Source organism: Petromyzon marinus, chromosome 3 (assembly GCF_048934315.1).
Source record: "Petromyzon marinus isolate PM22_M1 ecotype Great Lakes invasive population chromosome 3, UKy_Petmar_22M1.pri1.0, whole genome shotgun sequence".
In the NCBI taxonomy this organism is placed as follows: Eukaryota; Metazoa; Chordata; class Hyperoartia; order Petromyzontiformes; family Petromyzontidae; genus Petromyzon; species Petromyzon marinus.
Genome location: NC_133669.1, coordinates 23,118,624 through 23,134,512, shown reverse-complemented (window position 1 = coordinate 23,134,512; position 15,889 = coordinate 23,118,624). Strand labels below are relative to the sequence as shown.

At 45.2% G+C, this 15,889-nt stretch overlaps 1 protein-coding gene across 5 annotated transcripts in view; it reads left to right on the top strand.

Annotated features, from left to right (window-relative positions):
- The window catches only part of LOC116957460 (cell adhesion molecule 2-like), a 122,747-nt gene extending 108,155 nt beyond the window's left edge, over positions 1 to 14,592 (top strand). For 3 of the 5 annotated variants that reach the window (XM_076053029.1, XM_032979624.2, XM_032979633.2), the window contains 2 exons: positions 149 to 271; positions 10,180 to 14,592. In XM_076053029.1, the coding sequence (XP_075909144.1) occupies positions 149 to 271; positions 10,180 to 10,298 (242 nt within the window). In that variant the 3' untranslated portion in view covers positions 10,299 to 14,592. The remainder of the gene's footprint in view (positions 1 to 148; positions 272 to 10,179) is intronic. The other 2 variants (XM_032979649.2, XM_032979640.2) reach the window with 1 other exon arrangement.
- Positions 14,593 to 15,889: the final 1,297 nt, after the last annotated feature.

Here is a 15,889-nt window from a genome sequence, read left to right as displayed (position 1 = left end):
GTGCCGTCCACGCTGGTACAGAGAGGGGCTTTTCCGGCCCCCCAGCGTTCGAAGAAGACGCGCTGCACATCACCGACATGAGAGAGGGGGGGGGGGGGGAGGGGGTTAATCTTTTGTATTCGGTGGGGGGTGGGGGGGGGGAGTGCAGATATGGTGCCACTGGCGGCGCGCGGGGCGGATCACGCGGTGGTGGGCGGCGTCGTGGCGGTGGCGGTGTTCGCCACTCTCTGCCTGCTCGTCATCCTGGGACGCTACCTGGCCAGGCATAAAGGTGAGGAGACCCCCACCCCCCACCCCCCCCCCCCCCCCGACGCTGCTAGAGGTCAGGGTGGTGGAGGGCCGGCAGCTGGTGAACCCCGAAAGCTAAACTCTGCTCGCGCCGTGGTGGAGAAATGTTTACTACCTCGCCAGGTACACAGGAGGTCGTGGAGTTTGATCCCGACCCTGACGCCTGCTGTATATTTGGAGTTTGCGTGTCTCTCTCTCTCCCCGTGGTCGCGTGAATTTTTCTCTGGGTCATCCGTTGTTTTCCCTCCACATTTAGAATCAACGTGCATTTTTTACAGTATTTGGCTGCTGCTATAAATTTCCGTGTGATAAGTCACTTCGTTTGTGGGCAGGTCGCTTCTGAAAAAGAGCTACATAGCTCAGTGGGCCTTACCTGGTAAAATAAAAAAAAAAGTTTAGTTCATAGTTTCTTGCCTTGTGATGCAATGCTATTTTTTAATCGAAACTGTTGAGATCCTTGGGTTTGGTTCACCATCCAATGTGTCCTTGGCGGGGGTTGTTACCGCGGGTTGGTCAAGAAGTTGTCCGACGTTTCACTCCACGTGTGAACAGCTTCTTGGGGAATTGAATAGAGCAGCTTAATTTCACTCTCGATTGTATTGCTTTTCAGGCAGCTGCTGCTGCTAATATTACCAGCCCTTGTTCCGAGTGTCTGTCTCAATTCAAATAAGATGTTCACGTGTGGCCAGCGTGATATTAGCCAAGGCGCACCAATATCAATGTATACATTTCATAACCACCTTAATTCAGTCACCGCTGGCTTATTTAGTCGACATGTGCCAAAAGAACCTCTCATACATATAAAGATTTAAGAGCGCAGGCTCGGGGCTATGTTAAGACAGGCCGTCGTAGAATATCAAGCGAAGAGCTGTCATAAACCTTCTGGGCTCTTCCCTAAAATCACATGTAGATGGGCTGTCATGGGTGGATCCAGAATGAAATATGCTTTGCTGTCTGTGTGGGAGCCAAAAGCACAATTGGGACATAATTGGCGAAGAGAAAATGCCAAAACGGCTTTCACTGCAGCCACATGCGAGAGCTAAAAAAAAAGCCAAGATAATAATTATGGACCTAAATGTCAAGTCTCATGCATTAAATATTTAGCAACTGATAAATGGAAATCAGTCCCAGCTTTAGATTACATTGAGAGTAAGATGAGTGATCTGGTGCATTTTTTTTAAATTCCCCACGTGGGGATGGCCAACGGAGGTAATTGAAGGCTGGCTGAGTGCCAGTGGGCTCACGGTGACTTCAGTTTCCCGACGCACAGTAGGGTTTTGACTTTTTAAGGCTCAGGATCCATCATCGCTACAGAACTAAATGAAGAGTGTGGTTGACCCTGATGGAAACAAAGTTTAGTTTTTGTTTGTATCTACCCCCCCCCCCCCCCCCCCTCAAGATACCGCTCCTCCGATTATCACGGTTGGCCACGTACGGTCAGAAATAAGTTCAACATACCTACATCAGAATCAGAATCTTTATTTATACTGGAGGAATCCGATGAGCTACGAAGTTCTAAATCACAGATGTCCAGTATGGGTGGGTCCGCAAATTTGCATACATATCGGAACATTATTTGGTTCAAAGCACTGCTCATTGTTCTGTCTTTGAGATGCTCTTGAATTTGAGCCACCAGATTCAATCAATTGCACAATCTAGGCTTTGGATGAAACATCATTTGAAGTGGAAATTTCACAATGCTTAATAAGCATTTCGACATTGGATTTTCATGGCTTGCAAGCTGCATTGAGTGACGTTTGGGCCGCAGAGCTTGGCTGGTTGATCTGGTGAGCCATGAGAAACTGGAACAGAATGTACTCTTTGGTTCTATTGGGTAAAGTCACGTAGGTAAAAAATAAAACAACAAAAATCACGACGTTTCGGCCACAAAAACAAGCAGCCTTCATCAGGAGAAGGGATCAGGCTGTCTCGAGGACAGCGCTGGAGTGAAACACAGCCACGCTCAGACCGCGGACCTTTAAGCTGTGTACGAGCAAACAAGGTGTCCTGACAAAGAAATTAGCATAGAAATTAGCATTTGATTGGCCGATTTTAGAAAAGAGGTGGTCTACGTGCCAGTGGACTTGACGTTTGGCGCGGGGGGGGGGGGGGAGTTTACCTATTGATGGTGTGAAAAGGGAATTCATAAGAGCTGCGAAAGTTTGGGGTACCACTACTTGAAAAATATACTGTACCATTGAAATTAGTTGAATGTTTAGTTCGATTTAGAACATCTTTCCAATGGTTGCTTAATTTGAAACCATCTTCTCGGTTGAAATTGTGTCTGTGTTTGTAGATCTGAATTGCCTCGTGAACAAATCTCTGATAAAAACCCGTGGGTTTGCAAAGAACCTTGGTATCGGAGAAAATTATATCGTGATCACCCACAGCGTTGTAACAGTGATCAGCCACGGCAGAAGAATTCGTTTTGCCGTGTTTCAAATCTGATTTGTGCTCGCGAATTCGGTCAGAGACATGTCGCTTTGTCTCCCCGATATAGCAATCACCGCAGGTACAACTCAATTTGTAAACCCCGGGGTACTGTAAGTCAGGAATGACATCCTTCACGGATGGGATCAGATCACGAATTTTGTGTACTGTATTGAACCGGACCTGGATCTTGTGTTTGTTTAGAATTTTGGAAATCTTTTTAGTAACGCCTGCTAAATATGGTAGTGTGATGGTTTTGACCGGAGTATCAAGTGGTTGTTTCTGTATGGAGGGAGAAACAGCTTGGCGGATGGTACGGTCAGAGTAACCATTCCGTTTGAGGGCCAGGTGTACATGTTTTAATTCACTGGTCAGGTGGTGTTGGTCCGAAATGCAATGAGCCCTATGGCATAAAGTTTTGATGAGAGAATTCTTTTGGGCTGGGTGGTGGTGGGAATCAGGTTTCAAGTAGGAATCTGTGTGGGTGGGTTTCCTGTAGACAGAATGCCCCAATGAGCCATCAGGTTTCCTCTCAAACAGAACATCTAAGAATGGTAGCTTGCCATCTTTCTCCACTTCCATGGTGAATTTGATGGCGGGATGTCTGGAATTGATGTGGTGTAGGAAAAGGTTGAGAGCTGGGAGGCCATGTGGCCAATTGACAAAAGTGTCATCCACATATCTCTTCCACAGGGAAGGTCTGAGGGTGGAAGTCTGGATGGCGTCTGATTCAAATTTCTCCATGAAAATATTGGCTATCACTGGTGACAAGGGGGATCCCATGGGGGATACTCTCATTTTGTTTGTAGAAGGAGCCATTCCAAATAAAGTAGGTATTGTTGAGGCAGTGCCTAACCAGTGCAGGTGTGTCGGGGTCTAGTCCATGTTGGACCAAATTTTCAATTATTTCAATGGTATCAGGTACTAGGACCTTGGTGAACAAAGAGACCACATCGAAGCTGACAAGGATATCGTCAGGGGACAGTACAACGTCTTTGACCATAGAGACCAATTGGGCTGAGTTAAGTACTGCTGAGGCGGTCTTGCCAGTGAAAGGCAGCAAGGTATCTGACAGAAAACGGGCTAGTCTATAGGTAGGGGAGTTGATCGTGGATACGATGGGTCGTAGTGGGGTGCCTTCTTTATGAATCTTGGGAAGACCATAGAATCTAGGGGGTCTTGCAGCAGAAGGTTTTAGGGAGGGACGTTTAGTTGGGTCGATTAGGGAGGTCGAACTTGTGATGATCTTGTTGGTTTTTATCGCTAGGCTATTGGTAGGGTTATTTTTTTTATTTTTGAGTAACTTCCATCGTTGAGCAGATTCTGGATTTTGTTGTTGTATGAATCTTTATCCATAATAACAGTAGCGTTGACTTTATCGGCTGAGAGGATGACTATATCACTTCTTTTTGTTTAAAAACGCGAGTTCAGAGCGTTCATTTTTGCTGATGTTACTAATGGGTTTCTTAGCATTCTCAAGAATAGTGGCTATTTCAGCTCTCGCAAAGTCTGCTTGGATGTGTCCTACGCCTTTGAGGGCTACATCGACCTGAGAGATGATATCATCTACTGGTATATGTTTTGGGGTGACAGCAAAATTCAGTCCCCTAGCCAGTACTGTTTTCAGATTGTCCGAAATCGGGGTGCTACTCTGATCAATGACGATTTTGTTAACATCTAGTTTTGTTATATGTGGAACTGGGTTCCTCTTTGATAGGTGGTTGAATTTAGAAATCAGGTTAGCTTTACATTTGACTGACAGTGACTCAGCAGAAGAAGCAGTCATGTTGTCTACGTGATTCCAATCAGAAGGTGACTTTTTTGTGTTAACATTAAATGAGCTTGTAGGAGAGTCCTGTCTAAAGTATCGAGTTCAAATCGGAGTAGCCTTATCCTCTCCGAGATTAAAGATAGGCTGGCCTTAAGCAGAATCTGTTTAGAATTCGGAGAAGATACAGCAGCAGAAGTGAGTGTGAAAGCGATGGGTATTACCTTGTGATCGCGGCATCTTTTGAGGAAGATCAGCGTCTCGATGAGCTGTGACTTCTTGTCCCGTTGTCTGTTAAAAGCTCTAACAGATAGGTGAAAGCTCTCCCCGTAGAGGTTATCAATTCTAGATTTAAAGCTTTCGTGACTGCAAGGATCCATACTCTTTGGTTCTATTGGGTAAAGTCACGTAGGTAAAGATTCATACAACAACAACAACACAATCCAGAATCTGCTCAACGATGGAAGTTACTCAAAAATAAAAAAAATGACCCTACCAATAGCCTAGCGATAAAATCCAACAAGATCATCACAAGTTCGACCTCCCTAATCGACCCAACTAAACGTGTCTCCCAAAAACCTTCTGCTGCAAGACTCCCTAGATTCTATGGTCTTCCCAAGATTCATAAAGAAGGCACCCCACTACGACCCATCGTATCCACAATCAACTCCCCTACCTATAGACTAGCCCATTTTCTGTCAGATACCTTGCTGCCTTTCACTGGCAAAACCGCCTCAGCAGTACTTAACTCAGGCCAATTGGTCTCTATGGTCAAAGACGTTGTACTGTCCCCTGACGATATCCTTGTCAGCTTCGATGTGGTCTCTTTGTTCACCAAGGTCCCAGTACCTGATACCATTGAAATAATTGAAAATTTGGTCCAACATGGACTAGACCCCGACACACCTGCACTGGTTAGGCACTGCCTCAACAATACCTACTTTACTTGGAATGGCTCCTTCTACAAACAAAATGAGGGTACCCCCATGGGATCCCCCTTGTCACCAGTGATAGCCAATATTTTCATGGAGAAATTTGAATCAGACGCCATCCAGACTTCCACCCTCAGACCTTTCCTGTGGAAGAGATATATGGATGACACTTTTGTCATTCGGCCACATGGCCTCCCAGCTCTGAACCTTTTCCTACACCACATCAATTCCAGACATCCCGTCATCAAATTCACCATTGAAATGGAGAAAGATGGCAAGCTACCATTCTTAGATGTTCTGTTTGAGAGTTGACCTGATGGCTCATTGGGGCATTCTGTCTACAGGAAACCCACCCACACAGATTCCTACTTGAAACCTGATTCCCACCACCACCCAGCCCAAAAGAATTCTCTCATCAAAGCTTTATACCATAGGGCTCATTGCATTTCGGACCAACACCACCTGACCAGTGATTTAAAACATGTACACCTGGCCCTCAAAAGGAATGGTTACTCTGACCGTACCAACCGCCAAGCTGTTTCTCCCTCCATACAGAAACAACCACTTGATACTCCGGTCAAAACCATCACACTACCATATATAGCAGGCGTTACTAAAAAGATTTACAAAATTCTAAACAAACACAAGATCCAGGTCCGGTTCAATACAGTACACAAAATTCGTGATCTGATCCCATCCGTGAAAGATGTCATTCCTGACTTACAGTACCCCGGGGTTTACAAATTGAGTTGTACCTGCGGTGATTGCTATATCGGGGAGACAAAGCGACATGTCTCTGACCGAATTCGCGAGCACAAATCAGATTTAAAACACGGCAAAACGAATTATTCTGCCGTGGCTGATCACTGTTACAACGCTGTGGGTGATCACGATGTAATTTTCTCCGATACCAAGGTTCTTTGCAAACCCACGGGTTTTTATCAGAGATTTGTTCACGAGGCAATTCAGATCTACAAACACAGACATAATTTTAACTGAGAAGATGGTTTCAAATTAAGCAACCATTGGAAAGATGTTCTAAATCGAACTAAACATTAAACTAATTTCAATGGTACAGCATATTTTTCAAGTAGTGGTACTCCAAACTTTCGCAGCTCTTATAAATTCTCTTTTTACACCATCAATAGGTAAACTCCCCCCCCCCGCGCCAAACGGCAAAGCCACCGGCACGTACACCACCTCTTTTCTAAAATCGGCCAATCAAATGCTAATTTTTATGCTAATTTATTTGTCAGGACACCTTGTTTGTTCGCACACAGCTTAAAGGTCCGCGGTCTGAGCGTGGCTGTGTTTCACTCCAGCGCTGTCCTCGAGACAGCCTGATCCCTTCACCTGATGAAGGCCGCTTGTGTTGTGGCCGAAACGTCGTAATTTTTGTTGTTTTATTTTTTACCTACGTGACTTTACCCAATAGAACCAACGAGTATGGATCCTTGCAGTCACGAAAGCTTTAAATCTAGAATGGAACCGAATGGGCAATGAAGGAAACATTGCTTTTATGCTCTTTTACTAAGTCTTCTTAAACACCACTTCGTGATAAATGGTTGTACTTGCAGTTTTTTTGTTTTACTATGGATGAAGCGTATACAATGTTATCGTGTGGTAAGACTCCCTTTGCTTGTGCAATGTAGTTTTTTTCTGCCATCGTTATCGCTGATGAATTATTTTACCTAAGTTTGCTTAAATTATTGTAAATATGTTTGGTGCACAGTCATATTTATGTTTACTATGCACAGTTGTTTCAAATGTGGATGCCAGAATTCCCTGTTTTTTTATTATAGTACTGCATTTATGCTGCATATATTTGGTTGACAAACTCATTCTGTTGGCAAACCAGTTTAATATTTTCTCATTACTTTGAAAGTGTTTTTGTCTTAATTTTCATCATGAAAGATCATCATCGCAATCGATGGGCAGATAGCCCGAAGGTGTCGACTGCACATTCCGTAATTTGTTTCCACTTTCCTCTCTGTATTGTGCCAAAATTCTCGAGTCGTAGCCACATCTTTCCGGCACCCAATCTCTCCCCTATGTCATCGTCAAGCCACTCTCTGTTAGGTCTTCATCTATTTCCGGTTCCTTCCATTCTTTCGAGCAACAAAACATTGTTTTATCTTCCTGTTATTATCCATCCTACGCATGTGTCCAAATAGCGTCCGTTTCCTTCTCATCACTGCCTGCATCAGGTATTATTATGCATGCAACCTTTATATTACTTCTATTTCTGGTCACTCTCTGGGCCCCGCTTAGATGCAGTCGTATCCTTCTCGAGCAATATATTCCGAGGGCCAAATATATCTTATCGCTGCCTAATGAAAGGTACCCAGACGCGTTCGCGTAAAGATGTTCTCCAAGTCCTTCTGGCGTAAGAGCAAGTGTCAGCACAACACGTGGCAAATAGCCGCACTTCCCCCGGCGATTCTTCCCGCGAGCGATTGCTTCTTTCGGCGTCGCGTGTGTCAACATTAATTGGCCGTGGGGAGGATTGCCCTTGCGAATGCGCATTTGTACTCTGCCAGCTGTGTAATTGGAAGAGGTAAAAAAAAAATGGTTTGACTGAATAAAGCGCAAGGAATAATGGCGTAGACACTCGCGGGGCGGGCGGTGGGTGGGTGGGTGGGGGGGGGACCGCAGTTGTACCAGGCAGGCATGAAAGGGGAAGACTTTCGCAGTATGTCAGCCTTAAAGAGCATAAGTTAAAAAAAGAGACAGACGCTCTCTTACGCTGCAGGAAAAAGAAAAGAGAGAGAGAGAGAGGAGAGGGCATTCCCCCCCCCCCCTCTTCCGCCGTGAAAAGTCAAAGGAGCAACGGTGTTGCCAAGAGTTGAAATAAAAAAGGTGTGGAGATAAAGATTCGCTCCAGACAGCCTTTAACCGAGGTACTTTTTCATTCTCAGTTGCGTCACTGCTCAGTATCATTGGCTGCTTTACAGTTTTGTTTATTTTTTTGCCGACTCAGCGATTTGCATTTTAATGCCGCACGTTCCATTGTGCTCGCAAACAATTCGAGAGCCATTGTGTGCGTGTGTGCGTGCGTGCGCGCGCGCGCGCGAGAGCGCTGGTGGCAATTCAGGAGAAACGTGAATGCTCGGTAGTAAAAATGCATCTCATTTCACCCGCGCGAGCCCCCAAAGAGAGATTTTCGTGAGATTATAATGCGTGCAAACATGCACGGAGCACTCAATTTGGTCTGACAATGAGCGTTTAATTTAAGGAGGGCGACGCTCATGCACCTTGTGTGATTGTTCATGAAATTATTTTCATATTCACGTTCCGTCGTGCGCGGAATGCGCAGCTGATAAATATTCCTCACGATGCGGGCCCTTTGCGGTGTTGTCCGCCGACGATTTACGTATTACAACGGTGGATTTTAAGGACTGTTGTACAATGCGCCATGTGTATGCAGCCAACGGGGGAAGACCGGAGAGCAGATGGTGGGATACTGTCAGGTCAGATCCTCGAGGTCACTGTGTGTCTCCTGTTCAGAAGCTTCGGGATTTTGGTGGAGGGTATGTATGTACCTCCAATTAGCGCGGTTGGCTACGTACGGTGTGAAAGAAATTCAACGTACATGTATGTACCTGTATGCACAGTATGTATGTTGAACTTCTTTCACACCGTACGTAGCCAACCGTGTTAATCGTGGGTGCCGGGTGAAGGACAACTAAACAAAAAAATCAGTTCTAGAGAAATGAGTTTGCAATCTAGATGATTTAAAAGTGCGCAGCTCATTTGGCTTCCTTATTTCGGAAGGTAGAGCGTTCCAGATGGCCGCAGGAGCGGATCTTTGAATAGCGCGCTATGCAGTCACCAATGTTGATAGCGATGAGATGGAGGATGTGAAGCGTTGGTAGCGATGAGGTGGAGGCGGCCTCAATGCGTTTGGCCTCAATGATTTTGAGATCTGTATACACACAGACTTTCTGAACACAGTTTTAACAGGTCGCTGACATGGCACCAAAAACCCTAATTAGGGGCCCCCTGTGAACAACAATTGTTATGGCCGTTGAACTTTAATGGACCATATTTCCAGGATGGTGCGTTGGTCAACATCCGGACAGGAATGGCGAGTGTGCTGAGCAAGCGACACGGCGTTGTACTGTAACATGTATTACCGTTTAATTGTCACGCCCTTAAAGTACTCATCTGACCCCCACTCGCTTATACGTTTTTAACTCAACTATAAACTAAACAATGTTTATTTTACCAGGTAAGCCCCACTGAGCTGCATGGGTCTTTTTCAGAAGCGACCTGGCCACAAATGATAGCTCACTAAATTGTCTTGTTGCGTGGAAATTTAAAGCAGCCAAATACTTTAAACGCACGTTGATTCTAAGTGTGGAGCGAAAACCCGGAGGACCCGGAAAATAATCCACGCGACCACCGAAAGAGACACGCAAACTCCAAATATGCAGCAGGCATCAGGGTCGACATCGATCCCCACGACCTCCTCCATACCAGGCGAGGTGGTTAACATCTCGCCACGTTTTTTTGTTAGGTCAGGCGCAATCCAGTAATGCAAATGCTCATCATACAGTTGCACGCATGATGGGATGGAGTTTGCTTGTTAAGGTACGCCTTGCTCTGCTGTTTATCCTCACCCACGATCCGTCTTCACGTCCACGACGAGGTCTTTCGCTTCGGGCACTTCTTCCAGGCAGAAGAGCTCAAAGCTGTCGCTCTGCTGCTAGCGCTGTACAGACAACCTGTTTTTCTTTTGTACCACCCCCTGTTTCGCAGGAACGTACCTGACCAACGAGGCGAAAGGCGCCGAGGGGACTCAAGAGGCGGACACTCCAATCGTGGGAGCGGACGGCGTGCAGAACAACACGGAGGAGAAGAAGGAGTACTTCATTTGACCTTGCGGGAAAGAAAAAAAATTGCGTAAATAAAGCCACAACAGAGGGCGCTGAAAATTCATGCCAAGGCCCCCCCGGAAGAAGGGGTTGGTGCCGGTGTTGCGAGCGTCCGCTGTTTAGGATGAGCGTGGTCATTAATTTTCAGTTGCCCCCGTTAAATCTGAAGGAGCCACAAGTATACGTGCCCGCGTTATTTTAACACCGTTTGGAGTGGCATTACCATTGGGATACATCCTCACCCGTCGCGGCTCTGAGGGAAATATACAATAAGTCTGAAAATATTTTTTTTGAAATTCATGACTGTGGTTAAACAAAATAAATGTGTGTTGCCGCATATTTTACATTTCCTAAAAAATGTACCCCCAAAAGTAGATAAGTTCTCATCACACCGTAAAGTTTGTTACTTGTATAAAATTAATCACATTGGCGTTCAATGTGTGGCACGTGAAATCCCCCCTCTGCACAACATCTTGGGAACCCCTCCGGATCTTGCGTTAGTAACTCTTGATGCTCACACACGGGGGTATATTATTCACACTCATCCTCTTCATCTAAATGACTTTGCACAGGTAGAGCATGCATATTAGCGAGAGGTGGACATTAATTTTGAAACGGGCATCACCTAGGTACTGGGAAACTTGAAAAAACGTGTAAAAAGAATCCTCTCCAAAGACATGTCCTTTAAAGGACTGATGTCATTGCTCCATAGAATTGCAAATCGACCTTGAGTCATTATGAATCCATTGGTTAATTGTTCAACACATTTTTTTGTGCACGTGCTGATAATTGGATGTTGTATATTTGACTAAGCGGTTAAATGTCTAATCATCGCGTTTAATGGGCAAACGTTAGTTAAAAATGATGTTTAATGAGGACAAACAATTAAAACTTAAAATTAGAGTCAAACGTTGCTCGTGTAAATTTATGCCCTGTGGTGTATCGAAATCTGGGGAACCATCTGGAGTTCTGCTGGTGTAAGGTGGTCGGGAAAATGCACAGTCCAGGCCATTCGTCCGCACAGCATACAGCGTGCGTGTGCGTAGACACTTCAGTATTGAGGGCATGCAATTGCTGTCAACTAAACCATTGCTCTGTGTGTGATTGACTCATCGCCTGTTGCATTTGTGAATCACAAATACTTTCTTCAAATATAAAAAAATACAAATAAACGGTATGTCTGACATGCAGGGTGTCCGTAAACGTTTCAACGATTATGAAAAGAATTATAATTAGACGGCAGTTGGAAAGCGTGTGAATTAAATGTCAGAGTTGGGAGAAAGGTAATACAGTAAGTGGTTTGCCAAATATACAACAGAAGCATTCTAAACAATCCCACTTGAGATGGACTCTCTCAAATCTGGATTCGATGTGCATCGCCAATACACGTGGACACACGTGTAGATGATCATTTGAGGGATGCATTTCGTTTGTATGGGGCGCCACAGTGGCGAGATGTTAACTACCTTGCCTGGTATACAGAAGGTTGTAGGTTCCATCCCGACCCTGATGCCTGCTGTATATTTGGAGTTTTCACTTGTTCCCCGTGTTTCTGTGGATTTTTTTCTCCGAATCAACATGCGTTTCGAATATTTGGCTGCTTTAAATTTCCACATGATGACAAACCACGTCGTTGTGCTATGATTTGTGGCTCAGTGGGCCTTACCTGGTAAAAATTAAAAAAACATACTTTTGTTTTTTAGTGGTATATATGTATATGTTGAACTTCTTTTGCACCGTACGTAACCAACCCGTGCTAATCGGAGGTGCGTGAGTTGAATCGGCTGGTAAAGTCGTCATCGTCAGCAACTGCTGCCCCCACCTGACGATCCTGCGATTTATTAATCCGCATAGTGCCCGCACATGAACTGGATTTATCTCCTTCAGTGGACGTCCTCTCAGACGATTCCATTCCTCGGGCTGCCACTCGTCGGGCTAAAACTGCTGTCTAGTTATAACCCTTTAATAACGGACGATAACTTACGGACACGTTGTGGTAGTGCGCATTTCTTCACCTCGTGTTTTTATTTGTCATTAGTTTCATGCAAATTCACTGCTGTTTCTAACAAAATAATTCCGTAATGATGATGATCCTCAGTGCCCTGCTGGCAAACCACATGTCACAAGTGGCATCGCGAAATGCCGGGGCGGTCTGTTCTGAACTGGTGAACATTTCAAAATTTGGAGGTCATTTTGCAGTTTGGTAGCATCGTGGTGAGTTGGTAAGACTCTTTAAAAATGATACATTCCGTGTCTAGAAAAATGATAAGAGCAACGATGTGTGAATATGAAGCAAGGATGATGGAGGAAATTGAATATATCAGATTGCGTATTAATGCAAAGCAGTCTGAAGAGTTTGGAAACTTTAAATGGACAAAAAAATGAAAAACTCTTAATACACTCGTCTCGTTCTGTAGCGATTTAATTTGCAATATACACGCGGCAGTGATACGTTTGTGAATGTAACTTGTACACTTGTAAAATGATGGGCGGAAACACTAACACCACATTGTGCTAATGGAATCATAGTCCCACCATTTGTACAACCGCACTCCTCCTCGTGTGCGCGATTGTTTGGTGCGCGCGTGAAAGAGTGGGCATTGCATAATGCCTATCGGCGGCCACCTCACTGGGTGTGGTATTTCTATTTCACTATGGTTATTCTACAACGGGCGTAGAGGGTTTTTAGAAAAAATAATACAACGCATTGTTAATAGAACCGAAGTGAGCATACAGCGGCGTGCGTTGCGCATTTGGGATCTTGATTTGTTTATCCCAATTGAAATTGATGCCGACTGCCATATGAGCAGAACACGCAGAATCACAATATTTATTTATACTGCAGGAGGAATCTGATGAGCTACAAAGCTCTTTTTTTCACACAGATGTCCAGTCGGGGCGGGTAAGAACGCTACAACAACAAACAATGCAAAACAAAATATCATAGGAGTGCAAAGTACGGGAAAGGCGAACAAATCACCCGAAAACATACACAGTTTCCCAACACGCATACAAACACAATTACGTATCATGCATACACCGTGTTACATACATAATTATGTGTGTACATTAACAAAATATATACAGTTTAGACGATATACACATGCACAATATATAACGCGTATATGCACAGCATTTAAATACGGTTTACAAACCCATAGCATTTTACCTAAAAAAAAACATATTCTTTGGAACACAAAATTTATCAACCGTGTGTCCTTGATTTGTTTTAGCAATTTATACTTTGCATACATTTCTGAGATATGCACAGCTTGGATAACAATTACAGCTGTATACCCCTAATGTTTATAAACGGAACAAACAAACAAAAAGCATACCATTTCTATAGTTTGTGCAAATATTGTTGGCTTCCCTAAGACAATGTCTGTGTTTGTTTTTTTTTAGCCTGGTGCTTGGGGGCACCCTTCGGCAACCAACCGCTTGCGAGGTCTTGTGCATTGCCTTGCCGTGCACGTTTTGCCACGTTACTCTGTGTGCGCTCTAGGTGTGTACAGTACTTGTATCGCGTAATATTACAAAACGTATTCACATTGGACCGACGGACGGAAACAGTTGATCAAAAATGATCAACACATTTCTTTGGAGATTGAGAGAGGTTGGGGGTGGGGGGGTGGCAGAGTCCGAGCTTTGTTCGGGGGTAATGCGCGCGGTATTTAATATTACCCTGTTTTCTGTGCAAATTACATTATTGGTTTACGGATAATACGATCCCCCCCCCCCCGCCGCCCCCCCCCCCCGTGTTATCGCTGGACCTATATAAATATATTACCGGAAGTTTATATATATAAGTCTATATCGTGAACACTGAACCCCAGAGCCCCTGCCCTGTCCCCGGTTTGCGTTTCCCCGTAACAAGATGAGAAAAAAAAACCCCGGCTCCCGTGAGTATCCGTGCGTGTTTGCTGTGTGAAGGGACGCAATCTGGCCCCGCGGGTTGCCTTCGGTGTGAAGAGTTCCAGCACGAGGCAATGCGTTAGTTGTGGTTTTTTTGTTGTTTGGACTGCGTTATCTCTATCTATATAGCGTGTAGCAGGTTTGTTTTTTTTTGCACTTCGAAAAACCAGGCCACGCTGCGTGAATTCACTGCTCATTAAGTTCTTGCATCGCCCCCCTCCTTTGGCGAGTAGTCTTGAACGGAGGAGAAACAAGACGAGCGAGCGAGCGGTCGGTCACGGGAAACTTGGAATGGGTATTTTTTGTTGTGTTTTTTTTTTAAATATTACTTTACGTAGCTGCCCGTCCACCGTATTTTTACTCAATAAATCAAGGCTAACAATTGGGTCTCCCAGTGAGCGTTTTCCTCATTTCTTGAAACCCTCCGTGGCCCGTAAATGCGTTTGCGTGGCTTCGCGCACGCACGTTGCGAAGAAACAAGTTAAATGCACAGTACATGCACACACACTTTTCAAACGGTGCTGGTTTGTCTCCGCTGTCTCATTTTGCTCACTGAGAATTGCCCCACAGACGTCGTGCTCACGGAGATTGCCATTCGCAAGAGTCCACGCCTCCCTGTTCCCTTTGCACGCTCAATTTATCCATCCCTATTGGAGTGGTGGGGGCGGCAGTGGTTGACACACGTGTAGTGCAGTGACTTCTGAGACGAGGTTTGTAGAGGCATCTTCTCTTTTACAACACTCACGGATCTCGCCTGCGCGCACTCTGTAGTCGCTAGCCTATGACACAACAGGAGCCATCTAACATCGACGGCGCTGACGGAGACAGCTAACAGGCTGTCCCGCAGCGCAATTTGGAGCGAAGACGGCAGCGACGATGGCGACGAGACGATCCAATTCCCAAAACCGGCAGCCTCGAGCTCCCGCTCTCAGCCCCTTTGATGCTACCAGCACGGCCTGGCTCCGCTCTGGCGGCGCCTCCCTTCTCGAACCCACCAGCAGGTTTCAGGGGCCTCCAGATGGGGCCCTCCATGACCCTTGCCCCGGTTCCTCCGCCCTGCCAACACACCCGTGTACAGTGAGGGAAAAAAAGTATTTGATCCCCTGCTGATTTTGTACGTTTGCCCACTGACAAAGAAATGAGCAGTCTATAATTTTAATGGTAGGTATATTTGAACAGCGAGAGACAGAATAACAACAACAAAATCCAGAAAAACGGATGTCAAAAATGTTATAAATTGATTTGCATTTTAATGAGGGAAATAAGTATTTGACCCCTCTGCAAAACATGACTTAGTACTTGGTGGAAAACCCTTGTTGGCAATCACAGAGGTCAGACGTTTCTTGTAGTTGGCCACCAGGTTTGCACACATCTCAGGAGGGATTTTGTCCCACTCCTCTTTGCAGATCTTCTCCAAGTCATTAAGGTTTCGAGGCTGACGTTTGGCAACGCGAACCTTCAGTTCCCTCCACAGATTTTCTATGGGATTAAGGTCTGGAGACTGGCTAGGCCACTCCAGGACCTTAATGTGCTTCTTCTTGAGCAACTCCTTTGTTGTCTTGGCCGTGTGTTTTGGGTAATTGTCATGCTGGAATACCCATCCACGACCCATTTTCAATGCCCTGGCTGAAATAAGGAGGTTCTCACCCAAGATATGACGGTACATGGCCCTGTCAATC